The 15,847-nt window shown below is 42.3% G+C and overlaps 1 protein-coding gene across 1 annotated transcript; it reads left to right on the top strand.

Moving 5' to 3' along the window:
- Positions 1-13: 13 nt before the first annotated feature.
- Positions 14-9,201, top strand: fkbp1ab (FKBP prolyl isomerase 1Ab; the record flags this gene model as incomplete). Its single annotated transcript, XM_005938108.3, is given in 5 exon segments — positions 14-179; positions 286-333; positions 4,048-4,160; positions 6,541-6,706; positions 7,854-9,201. Coding segments are annotated over 4 exon segments (327 nt in total). The 3' UTR covers positions 6,670-6,706; positions 7,854-9,201.
- Positions 9,202-15,847: the final 6,646 nt, after the last annotated feature.

Below are 15,847 nucleotides of genomic sequence, written 5' to 3'. Positions count from 1 at the left end.
GTGTGTGTGTGAGAGAGAGAGAGAGAGAGAGAGAGAGAGATGTGGAACATCCGCCGGAGGAGCGCGCAGACAGACGGACTGCGGGAGGAGTGTTGCCGTGTTCAGGGACAGCAGCAGCAGCTCCAGGACGCACAGCGCTGAAATGGGAGTCGAAATCGAGACCATCACCCCCGGTGACGGTAAAGCCTGCTGTACATTTTAACGTGCTTGCGTGCAGCCATAGAAACAGCGCCTTAATTGCGTCATGAGCATGTTATGTTGAGCTCTCTTTTGGCTTCTCCACAGGACGGACTTTCCCCAAAAAAGGACAGACGTGTGTGGTGCATTATGTCGGTGAGTTTGACGTGACAAACTTAAACTGTACGTGCACGGACACACTGTACACGTTAGGCACACCGGCGGGTTCACGGGAAGGCCGTCCGAGTGGAGTAACGGCTGTGGGCACTGTGTCCTACACCCGTTCTGAAAAATAGCTCAGCGTGATAATCCTGAAAGTATCGCAGGAGATGATGAGAATCCTTGCAGGGACGCTGTGAGGGTTGGATTGAGAGCAACGTGCAGCCGGACAAAGTGTGCACAGCAGACATATTTTGTGCCTCAGACCTTTCCAGGCAGTGATTTCTCAGTAGGGCAAAGAGGTATTACTGTCAGTCACCGACCGAGCTGCGTGGAAATTTAACCCCTTCGTCCCGTTTCTACTCCCCGCACATTCGGTGTGTTGGGTAGGTGAAAACGTGCAAAGCAGCATCAGCAACAGTAGGTGGAGTTGGTGGTGGTGGAGGTGGTGGTGTGTCCCGGGGACGGTGCTCTGGATTTACCACTGCGTAAAATAATGCGCGCCTCAGTCTGGGGCCGACCGCTCCATTACAGCCTCATGAAGATCACTGGATGAATGTGGTCATTTGTCTTGTCTGGATAATTAACAAAAGAGGAGGTGGAGGGGGGACGCAGACTGATTCCGCCGCAGGGTTCACTCAGAGGACCAGACAGACAGACCAGAGGAGCCCAGACAGCACGGTTTTAAATCCCGTCTGATTTCCAGCGCTTTTCTGTCTTTGTTGGAGTTTCTCTGGGGTCGTTGGGGGGTTGGGGGTTGGTGGCGTTTAGCTGAGCGGATTATAACCGTCTGGCTGACTGTAATAATAGCAGGCTCAATCCTCTACTATTTTCTGGAGAATTGCACGTTATGTGAACAACACTGAATGTTGGTCACTTCGTCACCCTGAACAAGAGTTAGCAATATCAGTCACATCTTTTATTTTTAACCCCTCCTTTGTGCCACCAGGATAGAGCTGTAGGACTGATGTACAGCACAGTCTGTGGCTAAGACTTATTTTCTGTGTTAATTAATATCTCAGTTGTCTTTTGGTGTTTTTTTTGTGTTTTTTTAAGAAAAAATGTTTAGAAAGGAAGAAGCTTATTACAGTTCACTGGAGTCAACTTGGATGACAGCATAAAATGTTTTGTTGTCTAACTAATAATCCAAAGCCACAGGGTGCAGATGAAGACTGAAATGGTTCAATTTATTTAAGTTTTAATTATATAGTGCCAAATCGCAACAGCAGTTGCCCCGAGGTACTTTATATTGAAAGATAATGATCCTTTAATATTAGAGTAAAACCCAACAATAGAACAACCCCTTATGAGCAAGCACTTGGCGACAGTGGGAAGGAAAAACTCCCTTTTAACAGGAAAAAACCTCCGGCAGAACCAGACTCAGGGAGGAGTTGGGTTGAAATTGAACATCATACTGTGTTAAAAAAAGACTAAAGTAGTGACTGGGGCCAACGTGGCTCAAGAGTTGGCAGTTTGTCTTGTAACTGGAAGGTTGCCGGTTCAAGCCCTGGCTTGGACAGTCTCGGTCATTGTGTCCTTGGGCAAGACACTTCACCTACCGCCTACTGGTGATGGCCAGATGGCGCGATATGGCAGCCTCGCTTCTGTCAGTCTGCCCCAGTTGCAGCTGTGGCTACAACTGTAGCTTGCCTCCACCAGTGTGTGAATGTGAGAGTGAATGAATAGTGGAATTGTAAAGTGCTTTGAGGGCCTGAAAAGCGCTATATAAATGCAATCCATTATTATTATTGATAGCATAACTGATTGGCAAAAACAAAAGTGGATAAAGAAGGATTATCCAAAATGTGAACACTCGTCCATGACAAATTGTCGACATTAGCAAATTGGTAGCACCGTTTAATTGACTAATGACGTATACTTGACCTATTAATATTAACAAGCCTATGAGTATAGAGTTATTAACTAATAAGCACGGGGTTTCACAGTCAGATCCAGCCCTCACTCGTCACATCTGGTTTCAAAACACTGGTGATAGAGAAAAGTGACTAACTATCCAGTGAGTGACTGTGTCCATCTTTTATACTGGCTCTCATTTAAACAGACTAAGTTTTGGCAACATATACCCCCCAACCCCCATTAATCTCTAGTTGCCGATCAAGTCACACATCACTTACTAGATCCTTCTCACTTACAAATCCCTCCATACCCTGGCCTTCAGTATCTGTCTGACCTCCTTCACCCGTGCACACCGTCTCAGATCCTACGATCTTCAGCCATGGGTCTGTCCCTCGCTCTAACCTCTGTACCGCTGAGCTTTCAATGTGGCAGCCCTACCCTCTGGACTCCTCTCCCATCTGAGCTCCGCAACGCTAGCAATGCAATGCTAAAACCGTATGTTGAGGTTTAGCAGTCGGTTGTGTGCATGCTAGCAGAATTTGTGCAATCAAATTTGTGGCTTTTTCTATTGCCAAAGTTTTGCATAAATTAAAATTCTCCTCAGATAGTGCTATATGAAAAGCTAATTTATTACAAGCCACTCATAGTGGAGCATGAAGTTTGTGGATCAGCAAAGTCATTGAGAGTTTTCTTGTGGAAATTGCACACTACTTCATGGAAATCCTTCCTCGTGTTGCTGTTGAGACGTAAAAGCAGTGGACAGACTGACAGATATCATTAGCATGCTTTGCAGTGTATTAAAAGGGAGTAACATGTAGATCATGTCGTGCAGTTCCCAGCATACTAGACTACATATTTGTCTGCACCTGTTTTTAGTTTGGCAAAGCGTGTTGCCTGGTGAGACAGACATAACTCACCCTGTAACACAAGCCTCTTTGCTTCGAGATTATGTAACATGAAGTCAGAGCTCATTTGGGCTTTGCAAGGCAAAGCATATTTTTTAAAACTTGTTTTTAGGCTTGAGACTGCATTGTCTACTTTTTAATAACCCACAATCTGCAGGATTTCCTCTCTGAGCCGTCTCCCTTCCTGCAAGCCTACAAAGTTATCTTGACATGAAACAGGATATTCCGTTACACAAGCGAGTCTTTTTTTGATGCAGACATCTGTATGAAGATCAAAACTTGGTCTGTCTGGGAGCAGCTCTGCATCCAGGAAATGATCAGCGTGTGAGAAAGTCATTATTGGGTTCTTTGTACTGCAGTGCTCAGATCGAATGGGACCTTTAGCTTGTCCAGATAATCTGATATCTAGATTTCCAGAAGAGGACAGGACACCCCACCGTGCTGCTGGGATTACAGGCTGCATCTTGCCAGCTCGCGTATCGATATGTGTTATGTTGCATCAAGCAACCACACACACAGACACACACCCTTCCACGGTGGTGGTAATAACAGTAATAACGATGGCGGAAATGGTATTGGAGGGCTGCTATTCTGTGCACCCATGCCTGCATCTTCCTGACTCACATTCAAACCCACCATGCAGACAGCTGCAGCTTCTATTTCTGAGATGCTGAGAATCCCTTTATTTGTGCGCTCTGTATAAACACAGCAGAGATGATGGATGCCAGAGAAGCTTGGAAGACATCACTGTTTGCAATGGTTTTATGAAACAACTTGTACACGTTAGATATTAGCCGGCCTGAACATTCTGTGAGTGATTAGTCCTGTAATTGTTCATGTTCAGGGGTAATGGCTGGCTTTTTCAACAGCAGGATGAGGGCGTGCACCAGCAGCTGTTTCTGTTTCTCTCACACACTGTACTTCCATCTTACCGTTTCCTTGTTTGCAGGCTCTCTCACAGACGGACGGAAGTTTGACTCTTCTCGTGACAGAGACAAGCCTTTCCGGTTCAAGATTGGCAAGCAGGAAGTGATCCGAGGCTGGGAAGAGGGCGTAGTGCAGGTAGGCTGGAGAAGTTTGGGAAAAGGTAAAAAGGTTATTATTAGTAGCGTTACATTTTTCCATCATAGACTTTACATGGTGGGTTAGCACGTTTTAGTTTTATATATTCATCCCTCCAGTGATACCCACCTTCAGTTAACTAGGCCATAATCTTCTCACTTTTATTTGGGAAGTTAATTTGCTGCTAACCATTTTGTATTTTCCCTACTAGCTGAGTCACTGGGTAGGTTACTGTTGTGGCGGTCTTCAATATCCATCTGCTGCTTTGTAGGAAGGATCTAGTCCTGTGGTTGGAAAGATTCCAACTCCACTATCTTGGACTGCTGCTGGTGTTCGTACTCCTTACTGGAGATCTTCTGCAAGCTGGAAGGCCACCAAACTGGCTCATGTGCTGCAGTTCTAAGCTGTACAACAGAAGAAAGCTTACTTCACCAGCTGCAGTCCAAGATGGTGGAATTTAACTACAACATTCACTGAAGTTGATGATGATTCAATAAAACATGGATACATCTATGCTCATTCAGCCTATTTTCAGTCAGGTTAACAACCATCGACTCTGCTGAGAAGATGGAAATAACAAAGCTGACGTGTTCCACTGGTTTTGTAGTTCTTTTGGAGCCGGAAATAATAATAATGGATTGCATTTATATAGCGCGTTTCGGGCCCTCAAAGCGCTTTACAATTACACTATTCATTCACTCTCACACACTGGTGGAGGCAAGCTACAGTTGTAGCCTGGGGCAGACTGACAGAAGCGAGGCTACCATATCACACCATTGGCCATCACCAGTAGGCGGAGTGTCTTGCCCTAGGACACAACAACCGAGACCGTCCAAGCCAGGGCTCGAACCGGCAACCTTCCGATTACAACACGAACTGCCAACTCTTGAGCCACGATCACCACGAGAAGTGACCATATTTACAGGCGAGGATGGTGTGCTAAGTTATCACCATATGCTAGCTAGTTTGGTTAGCAGACATGCTGTTGCTAATTAGTCTGAACACTAAAAAAAAAAACAAAGAATTTCAATCAACAGTTCAGGGACTCTGATTAACTGTCTGCAAAGCGGCTCATGGGCTGGACACAAAAACAAAAGAAAAAAACAGTCTCACCATGAAAGCAGATATATGAAAAGAGGTAGTGCGAAGTAAAATTCTTACCAGGCAAAAAATGAAAACTGAGATTGCATTTTGCAAAATGTCTTTTGACTCCTGCTTAGGCTATTTGCAGACTTGCAGTCCAACAGATTCATTCACGATTAGCCAAAACGACCCAGACTAAAAACAGCCTAAAAAAACTGACTTTAGAAAGGCTCCAGGACCAAAAATCGTGCCCTTTAGAGTTTGCTTGTTCAGACGTGTTCATTGTTTCCTGTTTATAAACAGCATCATTATACCTGGAGCAAATGCCATAGTTTCTGCTACTTGTCTGGTTCCAGGTCATGTAACTAGTTAGTTGTATTACTGTCAATTATGAAATTCAGCTGGTTAAAATGAGGTGGTGATGTCAGTGATATCAATGTACCCGCTCATGTGCTTTGTAAATAAGTGCTGAGCTTATTGTTCCCACTGGTTTTACATTGGACTGACTTGATTGCAGAAAGGAAATAAACATTTTATTATGTGTCTTAAAAAGTCTTAAATTTGTATCTAGTACCCCATACGGAAACCCCAATACAGCACATATAAAATAATGATCAAGCAATGAATCTAAAGCTGGTCTATAAGCTGTGTGAATTTATTCAGATGTCCTCAGAGGACATTCTGCAGTGTATTGTATGCCACTGGATCAGATTCTGGGGGAAAAGTCATAAAGCTCGGCAGCTTCAGCAGTCATGATTTAGAGGCAAATGTAACTGGGATGGTTTCAAAGAAGATGTATTTTGCTTCTGTAACACATAAATTTATTGACATGGTTCCATTATCGAGTTTTCACTTACCAAGCTCTCCATTAACTCTGTTCCTCTGTGCACCAACTCAGCAAGGACACAGCTCCATATCTCATCCGCTCAGCCGTGCAGCATTTAGATGAGGTGGCTGGTGCTGCCTGTGTGGACATCCTGTATTTTTAATGGTAGCAACTTCAAGTTCTCTGTGTGCTCAGTGTGATCTTTAATATACCCACAGGGCATTTAGATTGATTTGCTATTGTGCAGTAAAGCAGTCAGAGTAGATGCACTGTGGATAAGATTGAGGAAAACTGAAGCATCATTAGTAAACAAGATATTTTTACTGTCCCCTGTGGCTTATTATCTAACTTCCACTGCAGAGACTACATTATGATCCAATTAACTGTATTTTCTAGCAGAACAAGTGCTCAATAACAATCCATTGCCTTTGTCCTGTTTCTGTCTCCTCCTCTTCATCCTCCTGCATCTAGATGAGTGTTGGTCAGAGGGCCAAGCTGACCTGTTCGCCTGACTACGCTTACGGAAACAAAGGCCATCCGGGCATCATCCCACCTAATGCCACCCTCATCTTTGATGTAGAGCTGCTGGGTTTGGAGTGAAACAAACCCGCTGCCTTTATTTTTTTTTTTATGTTGTGTAAGTAGTCTGTAAAAAGTCACAGTCTGATATACATTTAGCTAGCTTACATATTAAACACAGGGCAGCACAGCAAGTGATGAATGGACTGGTTCTCGTATCATGCATTTCGACTCTACTTGAGCACTTGGAGTGCTTTATACCCATTCATGCAAGCACTTTTTTCCTACACTTAATTGCTTTCCATCTAAACACACACATTCATACTCTGACGAACACACTGGAGAGCAACTTGGCGTTGCCCAAGGATTCAAATAAAAAATCAGCCACCCAAAAGCCCCATAAACTCATAAGGCTAGAATACAAGGGTTGTTGTTATTGAGAAAATAACTGGTAGCACACTCACAAGTTCAGGCTGTCCTAGAGCTTTCCTCTCACCACAGATGAGCTGTTGTTGTTGTACCTTTGTCATTTTAATTTTTTTCTTTTTGTCCTGACAGGACATAACTAGCCTACTTTAACACAGTACCATAGCATAACAGTTGGCTAGCTTCTTCAGTAGCTAGTTTATTATTTCACATTACATGACATATTGTAGCTGCAGCATGTATTGAATTCACTCACTACCTATCATTATAGCATTTCATTATGTTACAGAACTAACATATTCACACATGAATATGAACTGGCTAAATTTGGGTTAAAAACTGAGCTAATGTAGCTATAGTTATAATGTAGCTAGTTAGCTAGTTGTGGCTACATTCTAACTTTCTTTCTGGGCTCTGTTTTTTTAAAGCCTCGGTGTTAGCATTGTTTTCTTCTACTTCAGTGGGTGGTTTTTTTTTCTAGCTTTAGTTTTTAGCTGACATTCAAAAGCTTGGTTTACAATCTCCTAAAACTCTACAGGTATAACACAAAGACATAGATACCCTTACCCCTGAATTGGTCGTGGCAGGAAGTTTCATCCTGTTTAAAGGGAGTGTTTCCTTCCCAGTTGCCAAATACTTGTCCATAGGCGATTGTCTGGTTGTTGTGGGGGGTTATCTTATTCCATTAAGTGCCCTGAGTGTATATACTGCTGTTAAACACTTAAGCTTGGTAAGATGACTTTTAAATCTCAATCCAAACTAAAGTGTCAGAGGTATCTCCATCTGTACATCCTAAAATGTTTTTAAACAAGATGTTCTCCTTCATGTTGTCATCACAGGGGACTTCCTACACGGGCGACCAGGAGAGAAGCTAGGAGAGTCTGCACTTGAGGCTCAAGTCAATATTCCACTACTTATTTCATCAAACTATGACAGTTTGTGTTATTTTGTCTCTGTGACTGAGTTGATTCTGTTTTTCCATCTTATTCTTCCTCCTAGAAAAACCATGGGTCATAGCCTTAAAAACCTCCACGTTCTTAATCTTAAAATGCTAATTGAATTGCTTTTCTTTGTGTTTTAGAAATGTTGTGCATGGTTACGCTGAAAAGTACATAACCAATGAACCACTAGCCGAAACATTCATCTTTATAAGTCCAACCCATACTGATGTTATATGTTTGACAGCTTGTTGTATTCCAAAAAAAAAAAAAAAAGTACAAAAACATATTAAAAGCACACATTTTTATCCCTGCCCAGCTTCAAATTGGGTTAAATAGGCATAAGGTTAAATTTAATGGCTACTTGTTGTGAAAGTCAGGGAAGGCCTTAATGGTGCGACACAGGAACGTAGTTTCTGTAAAACACCACTGTGTTTACTTTTTCATTGAATTTGCGAATTTAAGCTGGCACAAAAGAGAACAAGTAACAGTTGTAGATAGCTCTCATGTGTGCCTAAATCTTCTCACCAGATACACGGTTACTACTTTACCCTATCTGCATGTTGTAGGCCTGATGGAAACTTAGTGCGTACATGCTGAAAGCTTTGCATCTGATTTTATTATTACTGCCTTCTCATCTTGCCAAGTCTTTAAACCCCATTTAAAGCCATACACAGGTCGAACGGTGCAACAACGGGATTTGTGGGAGCACGTGTCAATTGGAAGTTTGGTTATTTTTGTCTTATAAAAATAGGATGGAAATGCTTGAAATCAAGGGGAGGGTGTCAGTCAAATTGCAACCTCCCTGATTTATTTTGTGGATCAATTACAATTGTGTATTTTTTCAGATGCTCACTTTCTATCTCTAGAATCAACATGGCTGATGTTCAACCTATGACGATAATTTTTTTTCTTTTTTTAGTTATATTTTATTTTTTTGCCACTGTTAAGTACCACACTGCCTAACTGAAGTCTGTGTTGTCATAAAAAAAGTTGCTGACACACAGGCGTCCTTGTGGTTTTTGTATCTAAAAAAAAGTAGTAGTTTTAAATGGAGTTTAAATGAAGGGATTTGCTGGCCTGGCTGTCTGATATTGACTGTTGATGTTGCATATTGGCCAAGCTGCAACTGGTGTGACAGCAGTCCACCTATGTACTGTGTAGTTCTGTGCTGATGCATTACTGTATGCAGGCTAAACCAATGAAGACATATTTAAAATAAAAGAAGTACTCTCCACATGCCTATGAAGTTTATTTTTGGCTTTTTTTTTCTACTCCACTGTATTTGATTTATTACCATTTGGGGCGTGACAAAGTGCAGACCAATCATCATGCTGAAGATCAACAGACACAGACAAAGCACATAGCTTCAGAGGCTGCCTCTGTTTATTGACTGCTGCTCACTGACCTGCAAGCCAAGGGTGGGGTAACCTAGACAACTAAACTGATGAGCAGCTTATATAATAAATTGTATTAACATTAGATAAACACTTTAAAAATCAATAACTTTTGAAACTATTTTACCACAAGTGCCTACAAGCTAATCATAAATACCAGCTTAAATAAAAGCTTTTGTGCATATTTTTTATCTCTCCTAGAATTCCACTTGGTGCCATCTGGAACCTTTAAAAGGTGCTCAGGATGCATGAGCTTACTGGGGGGGGGAAGTAAAAATGTGCTGCTTCAAGCTGCTTTCATCTAGACAGCAAGCAATACCATGTTCTTAAAATCTTTGAAGACAAATAATGAATTAACGCCTGAATTCATGTTAAGTAAACCTTTTCCCTTCTGTGTTTCTGGTTATAGTTATTATTGACAACATAAAGGCATATAGGGAATATAGAAGGATTCTAAATATCACATTACTTCTAAAGGTCAAATAAGTTGAATCTTTAATAAAATGTCTTTTATCTTTAAAACTATGCTTAAAATGCTGCTACCTTTGTATTAGCAATATTCAGGAAATGACACAGGAATATGGGGATTCAAAATATCATGTTCTAGTTTGCGTCTAAGTATCATGTCACCTCTGACCTCAATTTTAAATTTCACATCTGTGTGGAGTTTGCATGGTTTGGGGTTATGTAAATAGGTAATTCTAAATTGCCCATAGGTGCGAATGGTTGTCTGTCTCTATGTGTTAGCCCTGCGACAAACTGGCGACCTGTCAGGATAGGCTTCAGCCCCCTGCAACCCTCACATGGATAAGCAGAAGAGAATGGATGGACAGTTCTGATCTTTACTATGCAAATTACAGATTCTTTACTCTTTTCAGTCTGGTTTTCAAAAGTACTCCAATGAGACTGCTTTCTTGAAGATCTATAATGATCTTTAAATAGCTTCTGATGCAGGGAATTATTCTGTAATAATTTTGCTTGATCTCAGTGCAGCCTTTGATACCATTGACCATAAAATCCTACTTAATACGCTTAAAGTTTTCACTTGTGTATTTTGGTTTTTCCTTAGGCTGGGTTTCTACTTATCTGATAGGACCTTCACTGTTAGAGCAAACAAGTTCACCTCCCCTCCCTGACCTGCAGGTTAGAGTTCAGTTTTGGATCTATTATTATTTTCTTTCTACATGCATTCTCTAGTTGGCATTATTCAATCTTTTAATAACATTTCTTATCATTTCTATGCCGATGACAATCAGCAGTATATGTCTTTTAAGCTTCATCACCTAAACTCCGGCCAGGTGGTGGAATTGAATTTAGGATCTTCTTGCTGTGAGGCAACAGTGCTAATCACCGAGCCATGGTGCTGCCCAAGAACTACTTTTCTACAATTGCTTTGTAATAATTTATAATAATTTGCTTCTACATGGCAATTTTGAAATAGGGAAATAATTACCAGTAGAACTTGCATCAAGATTCTGTTTCTTCAGAATCTGTTACTTCACAGTTACCTTGCCTCAGTATTAATGAGTCACTGTTAATGACAGACAGCAATGTGGGACCATTGCTGGTGAGTCCCAGACAGGACAGAGGGAGGTAATATATCTAAGGATATTATGACAAGGATTTCATTTGACCTGTTACTGAAGTTAAACCATTCATTGTAATTGGAGAAAAAGAAGTAGATGATCCAGGGCACCAAGGACCATTTTCATGAGGGGAGCCATTTGAGGAGATTTTTGATCTCAAGTCCATCAACTTATTTACAAAGTGATTGAGAAATGTATTGCAATCATCATCAGACAGCTGAGTTGGAGAACAAACAATACTGTTGATAATCTCAAATAATACCCTTGGATTATTCTTATGACAATTTATGAGATTATTGAAATAAGAGTATTTAGCCTCTTTCACTGACTTATTATATAAGCCAAGAATCTCTGAATTATTGCAAGATGAATATGAGTAGGCCCTGATACATGTTGAACAAAGTTAAAAGAGTCTGTAATGCTCAGGAATTCCTTAGTGATACTATTTGATGGATCTTCTGCATGAATATAAGTCCTTAACAGTGATGACCATGCCAAACCTAATAGTGGGAGTTAAAAAGACTTGAAATACTGACAGAAAAGATTAAGCAGACCCAGGAGGTGGAAGATAAATTAAAATATCATACATGAGCTGATCTCTTCCAATCTTGATCATAATCATCTAAAGAGCTGTAAAAGCTCGAAAAGATCACCTGGTATAAAAATGTATTGTGGGGCATAACTATAAAAGATAAAGATGAAGCCGACGAAGTAGTACAAGGAAACTGTCTCTCTTCCCCCGCTGCCTCCGATGAGTCCTCCAAAGCAAAGGTGGAATGACCGGCAAGAGTAGAGATATGCTGGGTGCTGCGACGCACTCAAGCATTCTGTGCTGGCACACGATGGCGCTAAACATGTTTAAGACATTTATAGCACTTATTTAATTCAGCTTCACAGACAGAGTTACATCTATGTCAGTTTTTGAGAGTAGGAGTTTGTAGTGTAAATTAGCCCTTATACTAATGGTATAACGCAAATAAATAAATAAATCAGCTATCTTTTACAATATGTATAAAAAGAATCATGCTTTATACTGATCCAGAGTCAGGGTCAGCAGCAGACCTATACTAGCAACCTACTTTTTCAAGGGGCATTTAGGTCACCTTGCTTTTCAATATTTACAACCATTAGGCACACTACATCACAGAGAAATGTAGTCACAGTAGTCAAAAAATGGTCTTAAATTGCAGAGCATGGCAGGAGACAAACAGGACGAACATGAGACATTTTATAAGTAGAGAATGAACTTATTATACACTAGAACAGTTGACTGTGAGCACACAATATCACCAACACATTTCCAATTTCTTTGCAATTTTCATGTTTTGGTGGGGGGGGGGGGGGGGTCATGCTTAAAAACGACATGCAAACGCAGAAGAATGTCCTCTTTTTAGTTTCAAAGATTTATGAGGGGTACTCCCCAAAGTCTGACCTGAATATGATATATATATAGTTATTTAACTAACTAGTGATAGTATGTCAAGAGTGAGCGAGACGTCGATTCACTGATCCACACTACTAGAATATACAGCAATGACCTCTGAATGTTCATGTCACGAGATGGTAAATAAGAGAGGGAAAGTAGTCAGAACTGAGGGAATGCACTCCCAGGAGGCAACATTGCAGACATCGAGGACAGCTACAAATATCTGGGAACCCAGGGACTAGGACCTGGAGTTTTAAACTAAGCATTTAGTATTGCTCCACTCTTTCCCTGACTCACAAAGCATCACATGATGTCACAAAATGTTATTGATCAGTTGCAATGATGGTCTTAGAACAGTATTAATCAAGATATTGTTAGAATAACACCAACACGGGGATAGCTGACTGTTAGCGGGACATCCATTTGGTAATTCCTCTGGCACGTTTGTCCTTCTTATTAAACTCAGCTGCTGAGCGCTCACACTGTTCTCTGTGTACAAATCAGTCTGACTCGCCAGATGTTTGGATCCATATTTGACTATTAAGCACATTTTGGCTATGATGTTTGGTCTTCTGTAAAGTGTCAGCTAACTTTGTATATGGAATATGCAAAGGAATAGAGACACACTTCACTCTTTATGGACCTTTTGTTGTACTAACACCATCATTTAACATACAGTGTTAACTAGTATTCATAAATGTTTACTGCTATCAGCTTGTAAAATCCTGTTGTTAAAATACCCTTCTTTATTTCTTTCTGCAGATTTGTTTGTAATTAAAACATTTTTAAATAGAAATGTGCAAACTTACATTTCAGCTGGGAGAAAATTTGGACCAGCTTGAACTGAGACAAGAGATAATTTAAGTAAACTTCATTTAAACTATAAAACGTTTTTTCCACTTATCATTGTTAACTGTTTGAAGAGTGTGTCAAATAAATGACAACATGTAGCTCCATGTTTGACTAGCACTTTTTTAAGAAGTTGTGCAACTTGTTACTAAAATGTTCTCTTTTTATGTTGGGCCCCCTTATTATTTATCTTACAGTGCACTTACTAATTTTTTTACAGTGCACAGCGATCTAGCCAGATAAAAAGACAGCCTCATGGCATTGTGACGTTAAGCTCCACTGATCTCCCCTACACCCCTATTTGCTTTGTGCTTAAAATATGGCACTCATTAAATTATAAATTCTACCCTTCCCGTGCATCACTTTAGGTATAAATTCAAATGGTTATTATCTCTTGGCATAAGCACATTTGCAATACTAATCTATCATCGAATTCCCAGGGCCTCCATCTGTACCAGCTCAGAGGCTGCCAACAAGGACAAACCAGTCAATAAAAAAAAAAAATTAATTAAAAAAAATAAATAAATAAACATTTTAGTGCATTCTTTTATCTTTACAGTGCCCCCCCCCCAAAAAAAAAGCCCACAAAATGCGCAGGCTACCAGGAAAACACTCCCAAAACAGTTCAGGGGGCCGGCCTTGAGGTCAACGGCCCAAGAGTCCAGAAAACAGCTCAGGGGGTTGACCATGAAGCCAGCGGCGGCGACGGAGCAGGTCCGGAGGCCGGCCATGACAGCAATGATGTCCAGCCAACGACCTAGAAAGTGGCTGGACCAGGCGAGGCCAAAGCCTCGGAGGCTGGACCAGGCGAGGATGGCGTGGCAGGCGACGGCGTGGGAGCTGCGGATGGAGGAGCAGGCGACGGCGTGGGAGCTGCGGATGGAGGAGCAGGCGACGGCGTGGGAGCTGCAGATGGTGGCGCTGCAGGCGAGGCAGGCTGCTGGACGGGCCCCACGGACCCTTCAGCTGGAACAGGTGGCTGAGTAAACTGAGGTGAGAACTGAGCAGGTGACAGAGCTGATAGGTGAGCTAAAGTCTGAGCTATGGAGAGAAGTTTAAGATGTATTGACTGTTGTAAGGATGGTAGTAATGGTGGGTAAGGTGGTGGATTAGCAGTAAGATGAGCTCGTTCCCCTGCCCCTCCAGAACCTGAAGAAAACTGCTGGACGGGCTCACCTGAGCCTCCAGCGAGGTCAGAAACAGGTGCAGGTACCTGCCGGACACCAGCCACTCCCACCCAAGGAGAAGGTACGGGTGGTGGAGCTAACTGGTTCCCGGTCTCCCTCACCTTGGGAGCCGGGACAGGCACTGTCAACGGCTGGGCAGCTGCTGTCCCCACCCGAGGAGCTAATACGGGTGCAGCGACAGGCAGTGCCTCAGCCGGCCTGGACACCGGAGCAGGGACCAGCTGGACCTCAGCCTTGCCTAATGTGAATTTGCAACAGTAACATGTACTGTCCATGAATGTTGCGAGATAATAGGCTTTTGAAAAGAAAAAGGCAACGGCGAAGGGACAACAGACATTGTCGGAGGCTGAGAAGAAAACGAGAGATATGAACAGGGCAAGGGTTTGGCTTCTCTCCCCAGACGTGAGAAATGGGAACTTTGCCGTGGGAGCTTGCTCTCTCGGTATGTATGGTCCGATAATGAGTCGTCATTACAAATGTGAAATAACTCTCGCTTTGTGAGTCTATTATGGGTGGCAACTCATTTTTGTTCTAATATTTGGGACTTGTATTTGCTCGAGGTATTTAGTGCTCTGGGGGAATGTTGAGTGGTTGTAAAGGTGGAAGGGTGTACTTCCCAAGAGTTTGCCATTTAAAACAGACAGAAAAAAAACAATCGACAAAAACTAGCCTTTGAAGCGTACCGTGGGTGAATAGTAAGTAAGCTTATACGAACTACTCTAAGTGGGGTGGTCCCAAGGTCTCGTTTAAACACTTTTCAAGACCAAAGACATTTCTTTGCGGAGCCAACAGCATCTGGCCTCCTCCGAGGAAAGCGGCGCCCACCCAGAACCTGAGCCAAAGCCACTGCCTGAGATCATATGACGGTGCTGGATCAATCTACCTCTAGCTCGTGCAGCAGCAGGTCAGTATGAGGACTGGGGGTTGGAGGTTGAAATGGACATACCACTTGCCCACACGTCCTGAGCAGCCCAATGAAACCACGGATACCAGGAGCCTATCAAATCTCACCACTGTCCCCACTAGAACTCTCAGGGGATCGCATTCGTCCTGCCTGCGTCCCCGATGATTATTTGGATTGGAAAGGCCAGTTGTGCGGTTTAGTCCCTCAGAGCTAGTTAATCAGAACCTATAGGACATCCTAGCTAGTATGAGCATTTGTTAGTGCGCTAATCACTGGAGCGAACTCAGGCCGGGGTGGAATAAGTCCTTGTTAAACCATTTGGCCAGAGCAGTGCCATTGTTTTCATGTTCTAAAGCCTGGCGGCCCCCTGGACACCTGGAGCACAGGGAGTCAAAGAGCCTCGTGGAGAACTCCGTAAAATCGTTAATCAGCTCCCGCCCACCGCCATAAAGACTGGAATGCTAGACGTGGTGGTGGGTGGTGTGGTGGTAGGAAGCTATCAAAGAACCATTTTACAGTATGACCAGCTGGACCTCAGCCTCCAAG

Source organism: Haplochromis burtoni, unplaced genomic scaffold (assembly GCF_018398535.1).
Source record: "Haplochromis burtoni strain Fernald_Lab_line unplaced genomic scaffold, NCSU_Asbu1 Contig_246, whole genome shotgun sequence".
Classification (NCBI taxonomy): Eukaryota; Metazoa; Chordata; class Actinopteri; order Cichliformes; family Cichlidae; genus Haplochromis; species Haplochromis burtoni.
Note: the sequence above shows the minus strand (reverse complement) of the source record. Positions and strands in the feature narration are given on the sequence as shown.